The sequence below is a fragment of the Cebus imitator genome, unplaced genomic scaffold (assembly GCF_001604975.1).
Source record: "Cebus imitator isolate Cc_AM_T3 unplaced genomic scaffold, Cebus_imitator-1.0 Scaffold58, whole genome shotgun sequence".
NCBI lineage: Eukaryota > Metazoa > Chordata > Mammalia > Primates > Cebidae > Cebus > Cebus imitator.
Window position 1 is genome coordinate 3,921,036 of NW_016107373.1, and position 27,394 is coordinate 3,948,429.

The 27,394-nt window shown below is 41.5% G+C and overlaps 1 protein-coding gene across 6 annotated transcripts in view; it reads right to left on the bottom strand.

Annotated features, from left to right (window-relative positions):
- The window catches only part of ALKBH3 (alkB homolog 3, alpha-ketoglutarate dependent dioxygenase), a 37,902-nt gene extending 27,681 nt beyond the window's left edge, over positions 1-10,221 (bottom strand). The window contains exons 1-6 of one of the 6 annotated variants that reach the window (XM_017529405.2): positions 9,852-10,221; positions 8,303-8,460; positions 7,835-7,926; positions 6,646-6,680; positions 3,709-3,753; positions 888-991 (exon numbers count right to left, since the gene is read on the bottom strand). In XM_017529405.2, coding sequence (XP_017384894.1) covers positions 888-991; positions 3,709-3,753; positions 6,646-6,680; positions 7,835-7,926; positions 8,303-8,390 — 364 coding nt within the window. In that variant the 5' untranslated portion in view covers positions 8,391-8,460; positions 9,852-10,221. Of the gene's footprint in view, positions 1-887; positions 992-3,708; positions 3,757-6,645; positions 6,681-7,834; positions 7,927-8,302; positions 8,461-9,544; positions 9,609-9,786 lie in introns of those variants that run through there. The other 5 variants (XM_017529403.2, XM_037738880.1, XM_037738881.1 and 2 more) reach the window with 5 other exon arrangements.
- Between the last annotated feature and the right edge of the window lie 17,173 nt (positions 10,222-27,394).

Genomic DNA, 27,394 nt, shown 5'->3' on the forward strand with positions numbered 1-27,394 from the left:
AAAAAAAAAAAAAAAAAAAGTATAAAAACAATACAACAATAAAAAAACAGTATAACAACTATTTACATAGCATTTACATTGCATTAGGTATATAAGTGATCTAGAGATGATTTAAAGTATATTAGAGGATGTGCATAGGTTATATGCACATACTATGATAGTTTTTATAAAAAGACTTGAACATACATGAATTTCAGTAACCAGAGAGAATCTCGGAACCAATCCCCTGTGGATACTCAGGGACAAATAAATATACTTTGCTTCTTTCTTTACAGAAAATTTAAATTCAATGTGCCAGAAAGAAAATTCTATGCTGCAGCACAGACGCCCCCCAGTGACGGCCTGTGGTATAACAGGCACTGTTGGCTTTTGGATGCCCGCAGAGAAGCAGGTTCCAACTTAGGTAACAAACTGCTGTGTCACTTTTACAAGCTCAGTAGAATACAGATGCCGAAGCGGACTCTTCTGGTGAAAGTTAAAGAAGAATAAAAAGTCAGGAAGGAGTGTGAAAGAATGTATGCAAAATGGAATCAGAAAGAAGAAAAGGAAAAAGCTGGCACCATTTGAAGCAATATAGTCGCTGAACAAAGACAAAAGGAGATAAATACAGTTCAGCCAACCAAATTTCCTTTGGTTCCTTGAACTGGTACCTCTCTACTCCTGCCATGTTCTCTCTGATCTCTGGGCCTTCCACCTGCTGTTTCTTCTGCCTGGAATACTCTTCCCTGTCCTCTTTGGCTAATTGTACTCATTCTTAGTATCTCAGGTTTTGAATTTCTGTTTAAGACTGACTAGCTGTGGTGAGCAGAGGCAATGGTATGGTATTAGGAAACATTCCAGAGAGGGAGAACAGGCAGCACGGACTGTGAGCCCAGGGATCTACTTACCCTCTCTGATGCCGGTCCTCTGTTTCCAGGGCACATCTTGACAAAGCTGTTCCAACATCCAGTCAGCTTCTTTTACATCAACAAAGCCAGGATACAAATGGAGCCTGGGTGCAGAATGAACCATTGTTAACCAAAGAACATGGAAAAGATAAGTTAGACTCTAAACGTCAGTGGAAAAAGTTAATCTGGATGCAGCCGCTAATGGGTAGATGAAATCTTACACAGCTCCCAGAGCAAGCAGAGCCAACATCACCCAGGTCATGAGGCTCCAGATGTAAAATAAAATCCTTTCATGTTGGGGCAAATAAAGGAGGCAATGAAGGATAAAGGGATGATAGGTGAGGGCTTTTATAGATCATACTTCAAACAGTACTCCAGTACTGCTTAGCTGTGAAACCCTGGGCAAGTTACTGAACTGCTCCGAACTTTGGTTTTCTCATTTGCAACCTGAGATGACATCCATCTCATAGGTTCACCGTGAGGAGTAAACAGAATAACTAATAAGGTCAAGCGCAGTAGCTCATGCCTGTAATCCCAGAACTTTGGGAGGCTGAAGTGGGTGGATCACCTGATGTCAGGAGTTCAAGACCACCCTGACTAACATGGTGAAACCCCATCTCTACTAAAAATACAAAAAATTAGCTGGGCGTGGTGATGCACGCCTGTAGTTCCAGCTACTCGGGAGGCGAAGGGAGAAGAACCGCTTGAACCCAGAGGTAGAGGGTGCAGTGAGCTGAGATCGCACCATTGCACTCCAGCCTGGGCTACAAGAGCAAAACACCATCTAAACAAAAACAAAACAAAAACCTAATAAAATGCCTGGCCCTGTTTTATTTAAACAATTGGTCGTCTTCTGAGATTATGCTAATTCTAGGGAAAGCTAGAGCCATTATGACTGTATCAAAATAAACACAGCTAATGAAGGTTCTTTCTCCCACTGAATATGTGTTTATTTCAACAATGCCAACTCAGCTCAAAATAATTTTGGATATGTTTCTTAAGACATCTTCTGAAAGCCCACGGAAGATTCTCTTAAACTGCCTTGGTAGAAAATCTTCACTCTTTGAAGGTGCGTCTGATTTTTTGAAAGAGCCAAAGCTTACCTGAAGCCATACCTAGTTAACAATGAGATATGACCAAAATGATAAAACTGGCTTTTTTTCAGTGATTTGCTTTAAAAGTTCCAAAAAGGGTTATATACCATGGCAGAGTCACTGTTCCAGCAGCAGCTCTTTTTAAGAAACTCATTTAGATGTGTACCTTCTGATATATTTGTTTTAAATGTCTCATTATTTTATAGTGACAATTAGTATACTCACGCAGTAAGGTGATGCTTTCAAATGTTTTTAAATCAATGACTAATGCCTAATATATCCTAAACATATGCATTACCTACTGAAATCTACCCTAGGCCAGGTATGGTGGTTCATGCTTATAATCCCAGCACTTTGGGAGGCCAAGGTGGGCACATCAATTGAGCCCAGGAGTTCAAGGCCAGCCTGGGCAACATGGTGAAACCCCATCACTACCAAAAAATATATATATACAAAAATTAGCCAGGTGTGGTGGTGCACACCTGTAGTCCCAGCTACTCGGAGGCTGAAGTGGGAGGATGGCTTGAGCCCAGGAGGCAGAGGTTGCAGTGAGCCAAGATCATGCCACTGCACCCCAGTGTGGGTGAAAGAGCCAGACCCCATCTCAAAAACAAAAAAACAACAAAAAAAGAAATTTACTCTAGTGTAGCAATATGTATGTTATAAACAATAATATATAATATGTAATATACATGAAATATAATAATAATATAATGTGGCACTCACAGCACAGAAGTCCAGGCTAGACCCAACTCTAATATCAAGTTACTATGCAGCACTAAGAAAAAATATTCAGGCCAGGCATGGTGGCTCACACCTGTACTCCCAGCACTTTGAGAGACTGACGCAGGTGGATCACCTGAGGTCAGGAGTTCGAGACCAGCCTGACCAACATGGTAAAACCTCATCTCTACTAAAAACACAAAAAAAATTAGCTGGGATTGGTGGCACATGCCTGTAATCCCAGCTACTTGGGAGACTAAGGCAGGAGAATGTCTTGAACCCAGGAGGCAGAGGTTGCAGTGAGCCAAGACAGCGCCATTACACTCCAGCCTGGGCAACGAGAAAAAAGAAAAATCATTCAATCTTCCTAGGTCTCATTTCCTCATCTAAAAAACTGGGGAAGCAATAGCTACTGTATCTGACAGAAAGGTCAGGAACTACATGTGAAAATGTCTGGGTGCTAGAAATACTATATAAAAAGGAGATATTATCAAATTTTTGCTCCCCAAGAATTTAAGGGGCAGAAGTTACCTATATGAAATAAGGGAGTAGACTTTTTTAAACTTTAAGTTTGAGGTACATGTGCAGGTTTGTTATATAGGTACACTTGTGTCATGGGGGTCTGTTGTATAGATTATTTCATCATCCAGGTGTTAAGTCTAGTGCCCATTAGTTACTTTTCCTGATCCTCTCCCTCTTCCCACCCTCCACCCGCCGGCAGGCACCAGTGTCTATTGTTCCCCTCTATGTGTCCCTGTGTTCTCATCATTTGGCTCCCACTTACAAGTGAGAACATGTGGTATTTGGTTTTCTGTTCCCACATTAGCTTGCTGAGGAAAAGGTCTCTACCTCCATCCAGGCTCCTGCAAAGGACATGCTTTCCTTCCTTTTAATGGCTGCATAGTATTCCATAGTGTATACGTAGCACATTATCTAGGGGAGTAGACTATTTTGAGAGACTATAACTCAGAGATAATCCTCCTTTCTTGAGAGGATTTACTTACCTAGATATACCTGTGGGTGACAGGCTGATTTCATACACACCCGCTCTGCTAAAGAAACAAAGGAAAAAGACTTGTTAGTTTGAGACAAAATATGCCCTACCCAGTGGAAGAGTTATCCTTCTGAACTGCCAAAGTCCTGATGCACCAAAGTCATTTAATTATAAGAGAGCACTTGAGGAAGGCATAATCCCCACCTTCTTCTGCCACTGAGATAAAGGGCAAGATAATGGTGCATCATTAATGGCACTGGGAATGGAAGTGTGACAGGATCAGGCCATGGAGACAAGATCAATTCTGATTCTACTCCTTTATATTTTACCCATTACTGAGGCAGATATGGTCTAGGAATCTACTGCACCAAGAGGTGTCAAAGAGGTGTCAACTAGAGCACTCCTTTGGAAAACATGGACTAGGGGATACATTTAACAGGCAGCAAGCACATCTCAGGGCTCTGGGCTTCTGTTGCTTTCAAAGATATACATCTGATGAGGTTCCTCTTCTGATTAAAATCCTCCAATGGCACCCCAAAACTGCATTCAAGGTCCTCATAATGTAGCTCTATCTTCTGACAGCTCCCATAAACTCATCATCCGCCAGCAGCAATCAACTGCTTGAACACACCACTAGGCTTCTAACTCCATGCTTTTTGACATGCTGGAATGCCACCCTGCCACTCAGCATCCTCAACCCAATCCACCTCCAGCTTTAGAAGACTCTAATTCACCTTTCAAAAATCCCAGCTTCAGCATCACCTCTTCTAAGCTTTTCCTGAACTTTAATCCAGGCAAATAATATTAACCTCTCATCCTCTGTGTTACCACTAGACCTTAGATAGAGTCTACTATTTCATGATGTACAGGATTACAACTTACCTGATTACATGCCTATTTCATTTACTAGACTGTGGGCACCTGAGGGGCAAGGAATGGGTTGTTTCCCAGTGTCTGCGCATAGCAGATAGGCAATAAAGGTTTACTGAATTTAATCAAATGTGAAAATGTATAAGGCTGTTGCAGAACTGCCAGGTGGTAAGGCCCATAATGAGAAAAGTGACACAGACTGGATAGGTGTATCTAGCAAGACAACTGTGTCAGATCCTTCTCAGAGAGAAACGTTATAGAGAATAATACAAAGGGACAGTTTTCACATCACCCTCTGTCATGGCAGTTAGTGGTTCATGATCTCTGAGCTAGGCTTTTAAGTAGATGTACGAGTCCCTTTCAGCCAAAATGCAGTCATAGCTGTCACACATACTTATCACATTTTCTACATGCATTGTCTATAAAGTTTTCCTGGTTATACAGAGAATAAAATGTTTCAATATGATATATTTTTGGCCCATATTCAGAAATTGGCTCACTTTAAACGTAGAAGACGTTTCTGGGTTGTTTTTTTTTTTTTTTTAACCTAGCACAGTTAACTTTAAGTAACCAGAATTAAAAGATTCTAGGGCCAAGTAGGAATGAGTTCTGTCATTTTTCTCTGACAATTGCCCATTTTTTGGGGGCCAAATGTCGCATCAGTAGCTTGCAACATGTTTCATGGTTTTGTTTATTCTCCTTATCACCTATGAAGGCACTAACACACTTGGGGTTTTTTTAGAGACAGAGTCTCACTCTGTCTCCAGGCTGTAGTGCAGTGGTGTGTTCTCGGCTCACTGCAACCTCTGCCCCGCGGGTTCAGGCAATTCTGCTGTCTCAGCATCCTGAGTAGCTGGGACTACAGGCATGCATCACCATGCCCAGCTAATATTTTTATATTTTTAATACAGATGGGGTTTCAACATGTTGGCTAGAATGATCTTGATCTCCTGACCTCGTGATCCTCCCGCCTCGGCCTCGCAAAGTGCTGGGATTACAGGCATGAGCCACGGCACCTGGTGACTCATTTTTCTTAAAACAACTAAAGGCCTGGTATGGTAGCTCATCCCTGTAATATCAGCCCTTTGGGAGATGGAGGTGGAAGGATCATTTGAGCCCAGGAATTCGAGACCAGCCCAGGCAACATAGGGAGATTTCATCTCTACAAAAAAATATTTTTTAAATTAGCCAAGCATGGTGGTATACACCTGTAGTCCCAGATACTTGGAGGCTGAGGTGGGAGGATCACCTGAGCCCAGAAGACGGAGGCTACAATAAGTTATGATTATGCCACCGTACTCCAGTTTGAATAATAAAGTGAGAGCCTGTTCCCAAAAAATGAAAAAATAATTTAAACAACTGAAGACTACCAGAACTAGCCTGCGACTTTTTCGAAGATATACAAGCCAACCTGCAAGCAGTCAAAGAGCGTCACAAAAAATTGCTCATAGGCAAGAACACATATCTCATGCTAATTTAGTAAGATATAAGAATAGTTTCTACTGACAATTTATCCACATCAGATGAAGATTGACAAGCATGAAAAGAGGAGTCAAAGCATCTCTCACCAACTTTGGACGAGAACATTTTAGACACATACCAATATAAGAAGAATGTTTACTATCATTTAAATTGTTCTGGAATAATTACGTGGTTTTAATAAATGGACTGTAAGGTCATCTGCAGCAGTAGCAGTTTTCATAAACATTGCTAGAAAAATGGCAATTAATGGCTTCTTAAAGAACCATGCTTCAATGACTCAGGAAAAATTCCTCTCTGCCTTTGCCTGAGAGGTTTAGCTGACTGTCTACAGATATTGCGAAATAGGGCCAGGAAATCTACAAGAGTCAAAGTTTAACATACGGCTATCTTGTTGCATTTTCCATACCACCAGCAAATTCAGAAAGTCTTCTCAAAAGATCAAGTTTAAAGATATTTGAGATGGGAATATCCCAGACTAAAATTAAGACACTTATTGGGCCATTCTCTTCCAGACGGAAAAAAAAGAGAGAGGAAAGATTCCAGGCTCTTCATTTCACTGTGGGCAAAAATTACAGGAAGACAGCAAATTACTTACTCAATCACTCGTGGCTCTGGAGCTCTACGTATTACCTGCAAGGAAATAAGCAGATCTTACTTCTGGAACATTCGTAATCCTCATGGATACCAACTTACCGTATCTTCCCATTTCTGGTCAAAATAAAGTTAAAAATGATCCCTTTTCTATTCCAACTTCTCACTACCCCACTAGCGACCCTTGTCTCTGCTCTTCTTAAAGCTACTTCACATTTGCTAACAGACAGTAAAAGGAGATACAATTATTAATAGAATAAATCTTCCCAGCTGCCAGCAGCTCTGGAAAAATCTTCTTGACAATAAGATTTTTTAACATAGAAAGTATACTATAAAATAAGGAGCTTTTTTTTTTTTTTTTTTTTTTTTTTTTTTTTAGGTTTTTTTTTTTTTTTTTTTTTTTTTTTTTTTTTGAGATGGAGTCTTGCTCCTGTTGCCCAGGCTGGAGTGCAATGGCACGATCTCGGCTCAGTGCAACCTCCACCTCCTGGGTTCAAGTGATTCTCCTGCCTCAGCCTCCCAAGTAGCTGGGATTGCAGGCATCTGCCACCATGCCAGGCTAATTTTTGTACTTTCAGTAGAGACAGGGTTTTGCCATGTTGGCCAGGTTGGTTTCAAACTCCTGACCTCAGGTGATCTACCCGCCTCAGCCTCCCAAAGTGCTGGGATTACAGGCATCAGTCACTGCTCCCAGCCTAGAGCTTTAATAATTATTTAGAGTCATCACTACGGCAAGATACCCAACATTTTAACTTTTCCACGTTATTAAAAAGTAAATCTTCACTGTTTCCTACATTTTTTTCTCATAGGAAAAAAGAGCTAAAAATCAGGCATTTTGCTGTAATAACTGAAATTTTAATCTAATTCCAAAGATGTTGAAGTGCAATAGCACTGAAGAGAGCACAGTTTTAGGACTGCTGGAGCTCAAATAACCAATATAAGCAAGCTCTCATTATGGTGTAACCTCCTTTAATACAGGAATAATATGTGACCATAAACTGGGAGCAGACTACAGAGAATCCCCAGACGTAGAAAGGAACTGAAATACTTTGCATTTTGTTGTTATTATTATAGTTCTTCTGCTCTACTATTCATTAGTGAATTTATCCAGTCATTATTTGGTCTACTGTGTGAATAACACTTTTCAAAGCAAACTTTTGTCATTATTGAAGAAAAAAAAAACAAGAATTTACCTGCTGGGGTTCTTTGAACACAAACTCTCTATCAGAGAGATGATGCTCTTTGTTCTTCCAGGTCTGGTGGAGAGGGCTCTTAGCAGTGGTAGCTGAAGCAAGAGAGGAGACAGCCTCAAACTAGGGGAAAGTCTGTTCTCAGCACCTTCTACTGAGCAGCAAGGGCCAATAAAGCCCACTTGGAGATGACCTCTATGACATCTAGAAACTAACTGGTAAAGTCAACAGAAGACCTTAACACACACTGAAAGGTTTGAGGGTGTGGACTAAATATGAGGAACACCAAAGACCTACCCTTAGCTCATCATTAACAAAATATCAGCGACATTTTAAACAATTCCTTGACATCAACTGAAATAGAAGTCCATTATAAACCAAAAAGATATAAATAAGAAAGAATGAGAGTTGTACACACACACACACACACACACACACACGCGTGCGCGCGCGATCCCTATAGATTCTTGCCTTTCTTGCCTGGCTGAGCAATGGCCTGGCTCTTAGCAGGGGCAGCCCAGGCTCCCTGAACTCGGGCTCGCCGTCTTTTTTCCTCCATGTTGACCAAAAAGGCTTCTGCTCTGAGCTTTTGGAAGATTTTGTTCCTGCTTCAAACTACTCAATGGTATCTGTTTATTAAGACAAAACAAAATCGTGTTTTTAGTTAGGGTTGTGAACAATTACTCGTAAGGCATAATTAATTTCAGGCAGAAGACTCTCAATGGCAATAGAGCTTCCATGTAAAATCAGTTTCTGCCATCACAACGTTTCAATCAAGAGGCCTAAGTCATTTGGGGCTGCTGGCTTTAGCATTCACCTTTTGAAATCTTATCATAGTACTTTTGCTTCTTTCACAAAAAAAGTGCATTTTAGGAAATTCTAAAATCAGGACCTATCATAAACCACATTCTCCTTAATAGTGCCCAAGAGTAAAAAATAAGGAAACTGTACTATTCCCATTTTCACATACATGGACATTGAGAAATAGGCTGAGACTGTTTCCAAGCGTATTTTCATATTCCATTATCACTGGCTGCATGAGACTTCCCTGGAAGTTTGTTCAAAACACCCATGGCCCACCTCCAGAAAATTTGATTTAGGATGGATACAGGTATTTGCCTTTATAACAAGGAGTGTAAGATTTGACACTATTGCAGGCATGTATGTGGGCCACACTCAAGAAATCTACAATAGGTAGATTAACATTCAACTTTTATTAAATTCCTGTCTCCAACTGAGAAATCCACCTCATAATAGTTAATAACACTAATTTGACATTTGCACCAATAAAAGTTTAGCCTACAGCAAATGCAGAAGCATGTACGGCTAACAAAATAACAAGGAAATTGAAGCCACGTGTTCCAAATCTATAATCCACTTCCTTATGCTTCTACCTAAGAAGGCTTCACACCTCAAGTTCTCAAAGATAAAAGTTCATTTTATACTAATAGCTTGCTTAGCCTATAGATTCCCAGGTCCCATCTCCCACCTCTTCTGATTCTCTAGAGCTAAGCCAGGCTCAGGAATCTGTTTAACCAGTTCCCCCAGCTGATAAGCATGTAAATCATTTCATTTAATAGGTGGGGAAACGACAGAGGCTGCATCTGCCCAGAAGAGTTAATGGCAGAATCAAATACCAATTCTCCAATTCCAGGATCTCCCGTTTGACAATTTCTCTCAATTGAGGCCTTAAATGCGTGACACAGCAATTACCTATAGTCCCCAGAATAAATATGACTTGCTCACCTTCTTCCTCCGTTCACTGGGGAGCCATATATTATTTGTCAGGCAACAACTGTTGAAAATACAGATTCCAGAGCCCCATCCCAGACCTATTCAATTTGTAGAGCCCCAGAATTTGTTAACTAACACCATCCTCAACCCAGGAATTCTTAATGCACATAGAGTCTGAGAACCAGTGCTGTAATGTAAAGTACAAGGACTCTGGCACCAACCAGAACTCGCCTTGAATCCAGATCTGTCACTTCCCAGCTGCATGGCCCATGGCAAATGACTTCACCTTTCTCAGCCCCAGTTTATCCTCAGTAAACAGGGGAGTCACTTCCTGCCCAGTTGAGGTGCAGATTAAGCGAGCTTCGTAGGTAGAAGAGCTTGGTCCTGGATAAGGGTAGTTCCTTTTCCTAATTTAGATCCTCTTCCAGGAGGCCTAGAATGAGGCCCAGGAGGTCACCCAGGAAGAGACCTCAGGGGTGGTCCTCACACCCCCAGCCCCGCGCACCCAGCGGTAAGTCGGGAAAGCGCACTAGCTGGCGGAGCCGGACACGCGGGTCGAAACCCGCTAGGACTTGGAGCAGCCCTTGCAGCCTTGGACCCACTCCGCAGTCTGTGGTCGGAGCCTTAAGAGTGAAGCACCGACTCCAGCAACCCCCAATCACAGGCCGCGGCATCAGACACTTCCTCTCTACGTTACGCGGTGCCGCCGCTACTTCCGGTGCACCATCCTCAGTCCGGGCAGCCTCACATGCCTCGCGTCTAAAGGGCCTAATCAGAAGGTGCCGATGAGGGGCTAGGGGCTGGAAGGGAGGACAGGGATTTAGAGTACGGTGGAGCGGTGTGAAGGGGTCGGGGTTTGGCAAAGGTGGAAATGAAGGCGTGTCTCCTGCGTGAGTTCCTCGAAACTGGAGATGGCCAAGCATCGGCATCTTTGTGGCAGAAAGAACGACCGGGTGCCAGCGGGGCTGGATAAAGGGCGAGGGTCTTGGGGAAGCTGGTTATGATGTGCTAAGCAAAAGGATTTGCATTTTATCCTAAAAGCCTCGGAGAGCATGAGATGAGCCTCCTTTGTGTTCCTATTGCAGCCTGTGCACGCCTCCGATCACAGCATTTACAGCACAGCATAGGACCACGCGTTAATTCGCCTTGGCTCTCTCCAGTGCTAAGCAAATTTTGCTTGGGTGAACAGACCTACATTTTGGCCCAGACACCACCATTTACTAGGTGTATAATCTAGGGCAAGTCCTCGCCTCTTTTGAAAATGGGTATAGCTCTTGCTGGGAGGATTAAATGAGATAATGCATTTAAAGAACTTAGCACAATGCCTGGAACACAACAAAAACTCAAAAATTTTAAAAAGAACTCAATTTGAGCTCATGAGAAACATCGTTAAAGTGGCCATGTTAAACCATGTACCTTACAGTATGAAAATAGCAAAAGCAGCACCTGAATTGACGGTTTTATGCAAGTCATTCTCTAAGATCTGCCAAAGTATAGTCACTGTGGAACTCTTTAAGCCTGGTATGAGTGTTTATCTGCAGGAAGCTCAATATAGGTACACCGCATCACTGTATGTATATTGTTCCTACTATCAAATCTGTTTTCACAGCACTCATTATTATTTGTTATAGTTTGTGATATTAAAGGAAAAATGATTTATCCTAGAACTGAGAGAAAATGCTAAGGTCAGACTACAGTTTTTCTCCCCCATGAACTAATTTGTCAGTGTCTCTGCTTCTGGCTCAGGAACTTTGGCTGTATCTTCTAAAAGATGTCATATCTTTCTTTTCAATGATTATAGTTTTGGAACAGGAACAAAGAAGTCTGGGTTGAGGAGTTCCTAAAAGTAGTAATTAATCCCTCTTCAGCCTCTAAGTAGTGTATTTCTCAAAAATCAATCCTTGATTTACTTGCATCTGAAATCACTGCCTTTTTTTTTTTTTTTTTTGAGACGGAGTTTTGCTATTGTTGCCCAGGCTGGAGTTCGATAGTGTGATCTTGGCATCGCACAACCTCCACCTCCCATGTTCAAGCGATTCTCCTGCGTCAGCCTCCTGAGTAGCTGGGATTACAGCTATGTGCCACCATGCCCAACTAATTTTGTATTTTTAGTAGAGATGTGGTTTCTCTGTGTTGGTCTGGCTGGTCTTGAACTCCCAACCTCAGGTGATCCGCCCACCTCAGCCTTCCAAAGTGCTGGGTTTACAGGCGTGAGCCACTGTGCCTGGCCAAATCATTGCATTTTATTTTTAACAGAATCACCTGCATTTTTAACAAGTACCCAAGTGATTCTGTGCACAAAAATTTTGAAAACTTTTAGGACACATGTAGGATGACACATTGTTCTGGTTTGTTTGGGCCAGGCCTGAGGAGTTTCCCAGGACACAGGACTTTAATTGCTAAAGCCAGGACAGTCCTGGGCAAACTGAGATGGTTGGTACCCTAGAAAATGCGAGTATATAGTATTAAATGTTCTTAATGGTCTGGGCATCCTCATTTGGGCCTTGATTTTCTTATTTCTATTTGCAGTTTTTAGGGTTTTATCAGGAGGTGGTGGTAGAGACCACGGGAGAAGGAATGAAGACAAAATGTGTTGCCAGTTATCAACCTATTGAGTCTCCATTCCAAACCCACCCTTCACTACCCTACTTGCAATATTGGAAGGTTTCTCCCTTGCCTTTTGGCTCAATGGGCAGTAAGCTTCATCAGTAGAGGGTCCTGGAGGAGCTTTACAGGAGGAAGAAGCTGTTTTTCCTGGTTCCAGTATGCTCTTCTCAGCTGGCTCTTTGGTGCAAGGTGGCCCACAGTATTTGACTACTCCTTGTGGGTTGAGTTCCGAGATTGAACTCAAGTGAAAGTTAAGGTATCAATTGGGAAGGAATGGAATCCCAAAACTTGAAATAAGCACTCTGCTTAGACCAGATAACTGACAGTCTTGAACACCCGCATCACCCTGAGCCTTCCTTGGCAGTGGAAGTAGCTTGTCCTCCTATGTCTGGGGACACTAGTTATTATTTGCTTGAAGACACTGCTAAGCCCTCAGCTGGGGTAGACAACTTCAAAAGGGAGGCTCATTCTCTACAAGACCCACCAGAATTTACTTCCCCTTCTTCTGCCCCATTGCCGCTTGACCCTAACTAGATTCAAACCTCATTAATGCTTCAGGTAGGCTGGTACACACTATGATGTAGAATAAAACAGCTTGCACGATGAAATAATTATACTAATTACATATACTTTGCTAATGTGTGGAATGTGTGGAAGTGGATTCTAAGTGTTTTAAACTAAGGAGGGCTGTATACAGTACTAGATCAGGTATGGAGCCACTTACTAGTGTGCATTTATAGACATTGTATTGACTCATGCAATTGGAAGTGACTCTAACAGTTTATTTGGTGGATTTATTGATTTAACTCAACAGTAGTCTACAGTTAATACTATTGGGATGCCAAGGCATGATGTGGAGGGGGGAGCTCAAAGACTTAGAGGGGTAGAAATGTTGGACTGAATTGATCAAATGTGACCTTGACCCGCATGCCATAGACACAAACACAAAAGCTATATCCCACAAAAAGAACCAGAAGATGCTCCTTTGTCTTAGATATGGAGAAATAATTTAGACAAGGGAGCACTTGCATCCTTGGAAAGCTCTGTGATTGCTCTCCTTTGCAAGCCAGGTATGATCATGGAAGATGCCACCATTGAGTTGGGCTCCCCAGTTTTAGTGGAGATGATGAGGCCAAGTGGCAGGACTTAACTGTTAAAGGTACAGACCTCAACCCTATAGAGAAGCCAGGACATACCAGTAATCAGAATATGTTGGCCTTTAAAGATCTTTGGTAGTGGCCATTGTGTCCCTAGGGATGAAACAGATGGGCAGCCTACTAGAGAGTTGTTTGATCTAACAGAAAAACAACAAAAAACAAAAAACCTCTAGGTCTAGTAGCCAAAAATCTCACCTGAGTCCCACATTGGCTAGACATATCCTCTCACCTAGTTTCCAGACAAGTCATATCACTAGCCCAAACCTCTTGATTGACAGGGAGACCAGATCTCTTGGAGGAAGGACCCTGCACCTTTGTCACAAGTATATACTGTAAATTTTCCTCCAAGCCTTCATCCAAATGAATGCAGCCATTTACTCAAATGGTTATATACCAGGGAAAAGTAAACCCCGATCTTTTGGGGTTTACTGGGCACTGGCTTTGAACCAATTCCTGGAAACCTAGGACACCTCTGTATCCCGCGAGTGAAAGTGAGGGCTTATGGTGTTCAGGTGATAGATGGAATCTGAGTTCAAGTTTGACTCATAATGGACCCAGTTGGTCCACAGATCCATCCAGTGGCTATTTCCCTAGTTCCTGAATGTATAGATGCTTCCTTGACTTATGATGGAGTTACATCCTGATAAACCCATTGCAAGTTGAAAATATCATAACTCAAAATGCATATGCTACACCCAACCTTCCACCCAATGTGAAACATAACAGCTTAGCTTAGCCTGCTTTAAACATATTCAGAACACTTATATTAGCCTAAGCTGGGCAAAATAATCTAAGACAAAGCCTGATAATAAAGTGTTGAATATGTCATGTAATTTATTGAATACTGTACCGAAGTACAGTTTCTACTAAATGTGCACCACTCTTGCACTATTGTCAAGTCAAAAAATCATCAATGTTGGTGACAACCCAAATTGGAAAAGAAAAAAAAATCATCAATGGAACCATCATAAGTCGGGGACCGTCTATAGTTGGATTAGTCTTATTTGGCAACTGCCAGAATCCCCAAATTGACTCGCTGACCCATAGAGTGAGGGCCAGTTGGCAGAAAAGGCTACGTGAAAACTCCTGGAACTTCCCCTTACTACTAAGAGAGTAAATACTGGCAATACCACATTCCTGGAGGAATTGCAAAGATTAATGGCGCAATCAAAGACTTGAAAGAATCAGATGATAATTCTATCACATTCTCATTCTCATTTAATTTACTGTTGGCCTGTGCAGAAGTCAAATGGATCTTGGAGAATGACTTGGCTGTTGTAAATTTAATCAGGTAGTTACTCCTTGAATCCAATGCAGCTGCTGTTCCACATGTGCTATCTTTACTGAGGCAGTTAACATAACCTTTTGCCTTTAGTGTGCAGCTCTTGACCTGACTCATGCTTTTTTCTCCATGTTAACTTACAAAAAGCATTCTGCCTTGGCTGAGCACAGTGGCTTATGTCTGTAATCCTAGCACTTTGGGAGGCCAAAGCGGGCAGATCACCTGAGGTCAGGAGTTCAAGACTAGCCTGGCCAACATAGTGAAACCCCATCTCTATTAAAAATACAAAAAATTAGCCAAGCGTGGTGGTACATGCCTATAGTTTCAGCTACTCAGGAGGCTGAGGCAGGAAGATCACTTGAACCAGGGAGGTGGAGGTTGCAGTGAGCCGAGACTGTGCCACTGCACTCCAGCCTGGGTGACAGAGTGAGACTCTGTCTCAAAAAAAAAAAGAAGAAACATTCTACCTTTGCCTGGCAGGGCCAACAATATACTCTCATAGTCTTGCCTCGGAGATACCTCAATTCTGCTGTCATACTACAGGTCCACCTCTCATCCTGACATTCTATAAAACATCACACTAGTCAACAATAACGTTGATATTATGCTGATTGGATATGATGAACAGAAAGTAGAAAGTGTTTTTAGTAATACATGTGTTAGCTAGATGTGGTGACTCATAACTGTAATGCCGTGGGCCAATAGGCCCATGAACAAAGTAGTCATGGTGGCAGGGAGGGAGGATATGCATGGGCTCAATGACATGGACTTCCTTTTCCCAAAGCTGACCTGGCTAATGCTACTTCTGCATACCTAACCTACAAATAGCCAAGACCAATACTGAGCCCTCCGTATGTCGCCATTGATTGGGTGACCAACCACTTGTAGCAGTTTGATTACACTGGACGTTTTCCGTCATAGAGAGCATAGAGATTCATCTTCACTGGAATATGCTCATATTCTGGATATGGATTTACTTACCTTCCTTGTGTGTGGCTTTGGCTAGTGCCACCATCAGTGGACTCACCAAATGTCTTATTCCCCTTCATGGTACTCCCTGATCAAGGAATTCATTTCATAGCAAAGGAAGTACATCAATGGGCTTAACTTCTCACTCATTGGAAACAGTTTGGCTCATTGAAAGATGAAATGGCTTACTGAAGACTTAATTATGGTCCCAGTCGGGAGACAGTCCCTGAAAAGGTAGAGTTCTGTATTACTGGATGCAGTTTATGCTTTGAATCAGGGATCAGAATATGGTGCTCTTTCTCCCTTAACCAGAATACATGACGTTGGGAATGAAGGGTGAAAATGAGAGGGACCCCTTTCAGTAATATAATTATTAACCTACTTGCCTCTTGTCCCAGCAACACTGAGCTGTGCTGGTTTGAAGGTCTGCTTCCTCCGGGTGGGAATGCTTACACAAGGACTGTGTCTGGAACCAAAAGGATTTTCTCAGGTGCCTCTTGGTACTTTGTGTCCAGTAAAAAAACAAAGAAAACTACAAAAGCAGCAACAAGAAAACAACAGAATGATTAATAACTTGGATTAAGAATGAAGATTTGTGTTGTACCATCAGGTAAAGAAATCAGTGAACTGGGGTTCTGGCTAAGAGCAAGGGAAATAGGGAAGAAGTGGTGGACGAAGCCACCTGTGATGTCATAACCAGTAACAGAAACAAAGACTGTATGCTCTTTGTATGTTTTTTCTCTGCTAGTTACATGTATGTGCCTTTGTATATGAAAATGATGTTCTTCTCTCTTCTCTCCACTATTTTATACGCATGTAGCTGGAGTTTACTTTTACACTTTAGTTTCTAGGTAGCAGGACATTCGGTAGGATTATGATTGAATTTGAAGAGTATTTAATATGGTCAGTGGTAGGTCTGGTGACTTGGCATTTCATTTGGGGGGAAGCAGTGAGAGCGCCTTCACTTCTATGAAGGAGAGCTGTACCTTGTTAGCTGGAAACAGAGGCATTGTGTTGATCCTACAGAAGTTCAAATGTGTGTAGAAGGGTGGTGCATATGGAAACTGAATAACTGAAGGAGTGGACTCTGTGAATTATCAATCCTTATTACCGCTCAGCTCCAAACCCACCCTTGGTGGGTTGTACTGCGTGTTGTACTGGAACATTTCTCCCTTGCTAGCCAACCCAATAGTGAGCTTCATTAGTCAATAGTCCTGAAGGCACCCTGAAGGAGGAAGGGGCTCTTAAATTTTTTTTTTAATTAGCCCTTATAAAAGAGGAACAGGCTCTTTTTCATGGTTCCTGTGTGTTCCTCTGTACCAGGTTGAATAATATCCACCACCAAATTTACGTCCACTCAAAACCTGTGAACGTGATCTTATTTGGAATATAGGGTCTTTCCAGATGCAATCAAGTTAAGTTGAGGGCAGAGTGGNGTCCCCATAAAGATATCTTAAGGCCCTAAACACCAGGTACTCGTGAATCTGGTTTTATTTGAAAATAGAGTGTTCACAGATATAATCAAATGCTGCTGTCCTTACAAGGAGAGGGAGATTTGGAGACAGAGGGACAGAGAAAGACAGGAGAGGACGCCATGTGAAGGTGGTATCAGAGCTTGAAGGGATGTTGCCACAAGCCAAGGAATATCTGGAGCCACCAGAGCTGGAAAAAGTGGGGTAGGATCCTCCCCTGGAGCCTGTAGAGGGAGGGTATCCCTGCCAGTACCTTGATTTGGGACTTTTGGTCTGCAGAACTGTGAGAGGATGAAATTTTGTTGTTTTAAGCCATCCCATTTGTGGTAATTTGTTATGGCAGCCCTAAGACACAAACACATCTTTTCAGCCAACCCTGCCATGCACTATGGCCAGCAGAGCTTGGCGCCTCCACCAGGCAGCTTCCCAGCACCACAGTGAGTGTTCTTGGCACAACACCCAGCAAACTTCGCCATCCAGCAAAATGCCGCCATTCTCCTCCAGTGAGGTTTGGCTCCTTAACCCTGATAGATGGGAGCTGTTCCAGAGTTTTTCCTTCCTTGCTGTTCTGCCTCAAACTAGAGATAGAGGCTTCTCTCTACATCTGTTACGCCCATGTGAAAGGAAAATAAAATCTCAGGACCCTAATTCACTCTGCCAAAAGGAAAAATTAAACTCAAAGCTGAGTCATGCAAGAAGCTGCCTTTGCTTTTGTTCCCAAACAAAGAACTACCGATCAAGGTTAAATATTTCCATGGGTAGTTCCTCTATGTTTACCCTTTCTAATGTAAAATGCCAGTTTACTGGATGTGAGATGAATACGTAATTGACTATTCTCCTACCTGCTCCTTTTTTCTAGTATCATGTGGATCACCAGACCCTCTCTCTTTCCCTTCCAGCCCACTTTTCCCCTTTAAATATTAAAGCTCTCAAAATCATCTTTGGAGAAAGGCAGAGACCACAGACTTTCTGTGATTCCACGTTCTTTTCGTCCAGACATTTTCTTAACCTTGGCGAAAGTAAACATCTAAATTGATGGAGACTCTTCTCAGATACTTTTTGGTTTACTCTTGTGTTCTTAGAGTTCTCTTACTCCCTTTGTCAGTAACCTCTTATTATGGTTAATATAGGCAGGCTGGTGTGCAGTGGTGTGATCTTGGCTCCACCTCTCAAATTCAAGTGATTCTTCTGTCTCAGCCTCTCGAGTAGCTGGGATTACAGATGTGTACCACCACACCCAGCTAATTTTTGTATTTTTAGTAGAGACAGAGTTTTGCCATGTTGACCAGGCTGGTCTTGAACTCCTAATCTCAAGTGATCCATCTGCCTTGACCTCCCACAGTGCTGGGATTATATGCATGAGCCACCACCTCTTTCTTTCCTGTCCAAGTAATTATGTAGTTTCTGTCTCCTGATTGAGTCCTGATGGTTACAGTGGGAATGTGGCATCAGGGGTTGAAAGCAAAGGCGAACTGCCTGGCCCAGGATTGGCCTCTGTACATCACTGATTTGCCTCTGAGTTGGGTCCTGGCTGTCCCGGCCCATAGCTCTTGTGTCGCTTGCTCCCTCTTGTTTGTCCTCACCTGAGACTGCCCTCATAAAGTAGATGTTGCTGGTTGCCTTGCTTCCTGCTTTGAAGCCACCATTTCTCAGCATGCTGTTGGAAGGGCAACTGCATGAGAATCACTACGGGATCCTGTAAAAATGCACATTCCGGGAGCCCATTAGGATTCTTGGTTAGTAGGTCTGGGGCAGGGCCCAGCAGTGTACTTTTTTTTTTTTTTTTTTTTTTGAGACGGAGTCTCACTCTGTCTCCCAGGCTGGAGTGCAGTGGCGCGATCTCAGCTCACTGCAACCTTCACCTCCGGGTTCAAGCAATTATCCTGCCTCAGCCTCCAAACGCCACACCTGGCTAATTTTTTTGTATTTTTGTAGAGACGGGTTTCACTGTGTTGCCCAGGCCAGTCTTGAACTCCTGATTTCAGGTGATCTGCCGGCCTTGGCCTCCCAAAGTGTTAGGATTACAGGCGTGAGCCACTGAACCTGGCAGCAGTGTGCATTTTTAACAATGTTTCGTTCCATTTTGCCGGTGCCTGCACCATTCTCTGTACCCTTTCCATCTGCCTGTTTTCCGCAGGTGATCACTTTCCACTCAACAGTTATCTCATCCCCTGGATGGCAAAACTGATAGATGCTTTAAGCGCTGCTAGCTCTTAACAGTGATTCTGAGTGAGATACACCCTGTAGCCTATTTTCAGTTGCCGATTTTCACACCAGGCTCTTGCCAAACATTCCCTGTTTCAATCATGTGCAGCTTGTGGAGCACCTGCTGCTGTATTCCTGAGAAAATCCAACCCAAGGAAAATAATGGCACATCATGCTAATAGCTCTCAGTGAAGGTGTTGCATAGAGAAATTCCCAGCCCATGTCTCACTGCCAAAGGTTTAGCAGTTCCCAGCTTGAGGGAGGAGGGTGGGAAGGGAACCTGCCAACCCTGCAGCATGTTTGCTATGAGGCTTTCAGGTCTCTGGCAACTTTCAACAACGTTGAGAGGTAAAGGACACTTCCCTAGACTCCAGACAGGAATGCCTTCTGTTCAATGCCCAGCACGATTGTAGATGCTGCAGGAGGTAAAATATCCTTCCAGTGAACCACAGGGTAAACTGTGTGACACACAATTAAAAAACAGTGTAATTGGATGTGAAATTATGGAAAGCAGACAAAAATCTGGGGAACAAGAGATCACTAGAGGTTATAGTCATTAGTAAAGTCATTATGGAGTATAGGGAATGATGTCAAGCTTTTAAAGTGTGTAGCATTCAGACAGCTCCAAGATATTCTGATAGTTACATTACCCCTAAAAATAGCCGGCAACATATACACATTCTTATTTCTAATTCATAGTAAATAATAACATTAGTTAACATTTCTTGAGCGCTTCCTACGTGCCGAGTGCTGTTCCAATCACTTACGTGCCTACACTGATCTACTTTTCAGAGCCCAATTACACAGGCGTTATTATTATTAAACCAATTTTACAAAGAAGACTGAACCACAATGCCACATGATGCCATGTGCCACTTCTCTGCAAATACATGCCAGAATGAAAGCCAAGTTAGGAAAGATAAGACTATTCCTAAAGTGACATATGAGCCATTTCTTGGGACCTCATAGCTGGTATCTTTGAGTGACTTCAGAAGAGAAGAGTTGGTAGCAGTATAATCCAGCAGCCCCTGGGTTATTAAGCATTCCTGGTGGCTTTATCTAGATAGCTTAGCAGATTCCTCTGTAGAGCCACTGAGTCCCCAGAACCATGGGAATGGCATCGTTTTGAGTGTATGAACTATGATGTCAGACACAAGACTTGATTCAAATCTTAGCTTTACTACTCCCTTGGTGAGTCACTTTAAACAAGTTACTTAGTTTTCCTCATCTGTTGGACTGTATGAAGATTCACCCATACATTGATTCATTCATTTAATCTACATATATTGAGTATTGACTGTAGCCAGCACTGTGCTACTTGGGAGGCTGAGAGGTGGAGGACTGCTTGAGCCCAGGAGATCAAGGCTGCAGTGAGCCGTGACTGTGCCACTGCACTCAGGCCTGGGCAACAGAGCATGACCCTGTCTTAAAAAATGAAAATTAAAATCCCAAACAAAGAAGAAAAGTAAAGCACTTTGAGTGAGAGCCACCAGAAATACAAACAAGATGGATTTAGGCTCCTAAGAATTTAAGATATTGGTATCACCAGATACAGACCATAAAATATCAGTGTATTACACTTCGGTAAACTTTTAGCACTGAATTTTAAAGGTGAGCAAGTAATAACACAACTATTAGGACTGATCAGGCAGGTTAAAATGAGAACCAAACAGATGTTTTTCCCCCCCCAAGACAGGGTCTCACTCTGTTGCCCAGGCTGAAGTGCAGTGGTGCAAGCATAGCTCACTGCAGCCTCAACCTCCTGGGCTCAAGTGATCCTCCTGCCTTAGGCTCCCAAGTAGCTGGAACTATAGGCGAACACTACCACATCTGGCCAACTTTTTGATTTTTTGAAGAGATGGGGGCGGGTCTTCCTTTGTTGCCCATGCTGTTCTTGAACACGTGGCCTCAAGGAATCTTCCCACCTTGGCCTCCCAAAAGGCTGGGATTACAGGCATGAGCAACTGTGTCTGGCCCCAAATAGAACTTTTTAAAATGAAAAAATTTTTAAATTAAAATCACAGTGAATAGTTTCAACCAGCAGATAAAATGTGAACAGTTAGAGAAATGGAATATAGATATGAAGAAATTATGCAGCATGTGGCTCAGGGAGACAAGGATGGGAAGTATGAATGTGAGATTAAAAGACAGAATGGGCAGATGCAGTGGCTCATACCTGTAATCACAACCCTTTGAGAAGCTGAGGCAGGTGGATCATTTGAGGTCAGGAGTTCGTGACCAGCCTGGCCAACATTGTGAAACCCTACCTCTACTAAAAAAATTTACAAAAATTAGCCAGGCATGGTGGCTGGTGCCTGCAGTCCTAGCTATTTAGTAGGCTGAGGCAGAAGAATCGCTTGAACCTGGGAGGTGGAGGTTGCAGTGAGCCGAGATTGCGCCACTGCACTCTAGCCTGGGTGACAGAGCAAGATGCTGTCTCAAAAAAGAAAGAAAGAAAGAAAAAACAGAATGAAGATTTGACACTTGTAACTTCAGTCTCAGATAGAGACAATGAGATAATGCCTGATGATTTTTCAGAAACGACAAAAGACATGAATTCATAGATACAAGGAGCATACTGTAAACCAGTAGGATAAATAGAGTTCCACACTTAGACACCTCAGCAGGAAACTAAAGAACACCAAGTCAAAGGCATCATAAAAGAGGCCAGAGATAGATCACCTATTAAAAAAAAGTGCCATACTGATTTCCAAAAACCAACAATGGAAGCCAGAAGTCAGTAATATGATCCAGTGTTTCATTAACTTAAAGATGCCATCAATGCTAAATCACACCACCATTTTATTCAGCACCAAAAAAGAAAAAAGGTGATGTCAAAGTATGCTATGCACCAGAATATCTGAGATGTAAGAAGTAGCGGTATATAAGGAAATTGATAAACAGGTGATAATTTATTTTATACAAAGATGTGTNGTGTATAAGATAATAAAAATGTCTAACTTATGGAGTTTTAAAAATCGGAAGTTAGAATACTGGCCTAACATGTAAGTAGGGAAAGGGTTGATCAGGCTTACAATGTTCCAAAGTCCATTATTATTAAAGAAGGTGTTATGATACCAGATAACTTTAGATTGTATTGAGTATGCATTTTAAAGGTTCAGGAGTAAACACAAGAAAAATAAAACTTCAAACCTAATACAGAGGGAGAAATAGAATAATAATAAAACCAAACAGCCAATCAAGAAGTGATGGGAAAATGCACAAAAGAGACACAAGTAGGTAGAAACCACATGAGAGGAATTTTCATGTTTTAGGAATTACAATAAATGTAAACAGAATAAATTTGTTTACTAAAGGATAGATGGCCAAGTGAAAAACCAACATCTAGGTTTGACTTATAAGAGATAAAACGAAACCATCAACACGTAGCAAGACAGGAGGTAAAGGGATCAAAAGATACACACTACATACCAACTAATGCTATATTGAGATCACAGAAAACAGATTTTTTTTTTTTTTTTTTGCTAAGACAAAAAGCATTAGCAATAAGGAAATCACTACATAACAAGAAGAGTTCAACTCACCAGGACAACACATGCATTCTAAACTTTATTTACTCAATAGAATGTATAAAGTTAAAACTGACAAAACAGGAGAAACTGGCAAATCTATTACAGTGAGAGAATTCGAAATACCTTTATCAATTATTAATAGGTCAGACAAGAGTTAGTAAAGATATGAAAGATTTGAATGACCCAATTAACGAGCATTGCCACGTATGTAGAAAACAACAATTAAAGGCTAGGTGCCTTGGCTTACACCTGTAATCCCAACACTTTGAGGGGAGGATCATTTAAGCCCAAGAGTTCCAGACCAGCTTGGGCAACATACCCAGGTACTCAGGAGGCTGAGGTGGGAGGATTGCTTGAGCCCAGGAGGTTGAGGCTGCAGTGAGCCAAGATCATGCCATTGTACTCCAGCTTGGGGGACAGAATGAGACCAGTCTCAAAAAAAAAAAAAAAAAAAAAAAAAAAAAAAAAAAAAAAAAAAAAAAAAAAAAAAAAAAAAGAAGAAAAGAAGAAAAGACGAAGAAGAAGAAGAAGAATTAGGAAGCAAATGTGAAACACTTTAAAAACTGGCCATACCTGGACATACAAGTCTCAAAAAATTTCTAGCTAGGCCTGGTGACTCATCCCTGTAATCCTAGCTAGTTGGGGGGCTGAGGCAGGAGGACTGAAAGAGGCCAGGTGTTGGAGACCAGCTTGGACAACATACTGAGACCCTCATCTTTAAAAATAAAAATTAAAAAGCCAGTGCCTGTAGTCCCAGCTACTCAGGAGGCTGAAGAGGGAGGATCACTTGCAAAAGCCCAGGAGTTTGAGGCTACAATGAGCCATGGTCACGCCACTGGACTCCAGTCTAGGCAACAGAGGGAGACCCTGATGCTAAACAAACAAACAAAACCTCTGATAGGTAATGCAATTTACATTTGTGTTTCCTAGGGCAGCTGGAACAAATTATCACAAACTCAGTGGTTTAAGATAACAGAAATTTATTCTCACAGTTTCCTGGAGGCCAGAAGTGCAAAATAAGTATCACGACACCAAAATCAAATTGTTGATGGGATGCTTCATACTCCAGAATTTCTAGGAGAGAATCTGTTCCTTGATGCCTGCCGTTTTTTGTGGCTGCCTCACTCCAGTCTCTGCCTTCATGCTCACATTGCCTTCTCCTCTTCTGTCTGCAATTTCTCTGCCTGATTAAAGACATGTGTGACTGCATTTAGGACCAATCTAGATAATCCAAGAAAATCTCCCCATCTCAGGACTCCCAATTTGTTTTGATTTTTATTTATTTATTTATTTATTTTTGAGATGGAGTGTTGCTCTGTCGCCCAGGCTGGAGTGCAGTGGTGCGATCTCAGCTCACTGCAACCTCCGCCTCCCAGGTACAAGTGATTCTCCTGCCTCAGCCTCCTGAGTAGCTGGGACTGCAGGTGCCCACTACCATGCTAGGCTAATTTTCCTATTTTTTTTAGAGATGGGGTTTTGCCATATTGGTCAAGCGGACCACTCCTGACCTTGTGATCCACCCACCTCGGCCTCTCAAAGTGCTGGGATTACAGGCGTGAGCCACCACGCCCAGCCAAGATCCCCAATTCAATCACATCTGCAAAGACCTCATTTCCATGTAAGGTAATATGGGGTTCACTGGATTAAAACCTGATGTCTTGGGGGCCATTATTCAGCCTAAATACAACATGTATCTAGATACTTTGTGCCTGGATGAATTCTCATTTCTTTAAATGTCTTAACTTACTCTCAAACAATCTATGACCTAGGTGCTATTATTTCCATTTTTCAGATGGCAAAGCTGAGGCAGAGAAAGGTTATAATTTGCCCAAGCTTCATCATACTCACATGTTCTTTGACCACATGCAATTAGTTAGAACCAACAACAAAAGCTATGTTTAAACTTTGTATTCTGAAATAATTCCAGATTTACAGTAAATCTGTGAAACAGTACAAAGTATCCATATCACTTAAATTCCAAAGGTTAACATCTTACCACATGTACTCTACCCTTTTCTTTATATATCATTTTTCCAGAACCTTTTGAGATTCAGTTGTATATACAATATTCCATTAACCCTAAATGCTCCAGTGTGTAGTTCCTAAAAAACAAGGACTTTTTCCTCAAGTAACCATGACGTTATTATCAAAATCAGGAAGTCACACTGATATAATGCTATTCATAATTTACAGACCTTACTCAAATTTTACCAATTGTCTCAAAAATGTCTGACAGAGCAAAAGTTTAAAAAATGCTTTCCTGATCAGGATCCAATCTAGAAACATGAGCTGCATGTAGTTCCCACAACCCTTTACTCTCCTTTAACCTGAAATTTTTGACAAGTACAGGCTGGTAATTTTGTAGGATATTCCTCAGGTTAGCTTTTTCTGATATTTCTCTCCAATATGTTCATGTTACACATTTTTGGCAGGAATATCACATAATTAATGTATCTTAGCACATTTTATCAGGATTCACAAAATATAAAATTGTCTTATTAACAGTGATATTAATACAATTTTTTTGAAAAAGAAATACATTTATAAAATTCTTAAGTCTGTGCATTTAAAAACACTTTAAAATAATTAACAGGTCAAATACATCATAATGTAAAGATACACATGGAAAAGCAATAAAAATGTGTACCTATACATATTTGTATACATGCATGTACTCATTCATGGGGTGAAGCAAAGGAGGTAATTCCAATAAACTCAGATACTGAAAATGGGAAAAAACTTGAACATGAGTGAGTTAAATGTCCAATTTATGAAATGAGAAAAACAACAGAACAAACCATCAGAAAGCAGAACATAAACAAGAAGGGCAGAGAAATGAATAAAGCTAAGGTTGTTTCTTTAAAAAAATTAAGAAAATAGACAAACTTCTGGTAAAATGGCCAAGGAAAAGAAAGTGAGAAGATACAAATATCAGAAAAGGAAGTATATGTATCCAGGAGAGGTTTAGAAATAAGAAAATTCCTTGAGCTACTTTATGCTAATACACTGTAAAATGGGCAAATGCTTGGATTTCTTTTGTCAAAATTGACAAGAAAACAATAGAATTCCTGAATAGTTTAATTACACTGAAAGAAATATAATCAGTGATTAAAAGTCTTCCCACCAACAAATACTAAGGCCAGACAGCTTTATAAACTTTTAACAAACAGATCACTCCAATCTTTTACAAATCCTTACGGAGAACAGGAAAATAGGCAACTCTTTTCAATTCATTTAATGGAGTTATAATCTTGACACCATAACCTGACCAAAAGAGTGTAAGAAAGGCAGACTGCAGGCCAATTTCAGACACATGCAAGAATCCCAGGTAAAATACTTGTAACAAACTGATTTTAGTAATGTATGGATAATGAAATATAACCAAGAATGGAGAAGTGATTTTCTTGTCTAGTCTTTCTGTGTTCAAATCTTTTTTTTTTTTTTTTGAGATGGAGTCTCACTCATGTTGCTCAGGCTGGAGTACAGTGGTGCAATCTCGGCTTACTGCAACCTCCACTTCCTGGGTTCAAGTGATTCCCCTGCCTCAGCCTCCCAAGTAGCTGGGACTACAGACACACACCACTGTGCCCAGCTAATTTTTGTATTCTTTTTAGAGATGGGGTTTCACCATGTTGGCCAGGCTGGTCTCGAATTCCTCACATCATGATCTGCCCACCTCAGCCTCCCAAAGTGCTGGGATTATAGGCGTAAGCCACCACGCCTGGCCCACCTGTATTCAAATCTTATCTGGTATGCATTAGAACATAAAATCAAGTCAACAAAGTTAAGTCTGAAACTTTTACTGCACTATTTGAAGGTTTGGAGTATATTGTTTTCTTTTAACATATATTTTTCTTTTGATGTGCCCAGACAGAAAAATACATTTTCATGTCATCATGTTCACCCTTGAGTGTCAGATACAAGAGGATGCTTGCCAAGTCGAAGCAATCATAGCCACCGCTCAGAAATTTTGAAACCGCTAAGGGATTTTCTAGCCAGAATTACAACTGTTTTCTGTTTTTGAAACTGGGTCTCACTGTGTCACGCAGACTGGAGTGCATGTGGTAGTCCACAGTTCACTGTAGCTTCTAATTCCTGGGCTCAGGCAATCCTCCTGCCTCAGCCTTCCAAGTAGCTGGGACTACAGGTGCGTTAATGCCATATCTGGCTAATTTTAAATTTTTTAAATTTTTTGTAGAGATAAGAGCTTGCTATGTTGCCCAGGCTGGGCTTGAATTCCTGACTTAAGCAATCCTCCTGCCTTGGCCTCCCAAAACATTGAGATTATAGGTGTAAGCCACTGTGCTTACCCTACAACTATTTCCTAACTGGGATAAAAGAAAAAGTATTTTGTATACTTGTAAACAAATCTCTCCTCTATCTACCACCACTACACCAAAACCAGCCAACCAACCACCCAATGTGTGAAAGTAGATAAAATACTGTCCCAGTCATTGTGGCGTCACCATTTCTACAATAAAATGAGAGGAAAAAAAGGCAAACAACTGTGTTTTTCATAAAGCTATATTTATTCTGTTTAAATGACAACCTTTATTCTGAAATTATATTCTTTCTAATTTTAGGGGCTAAAATATATTTCTTTT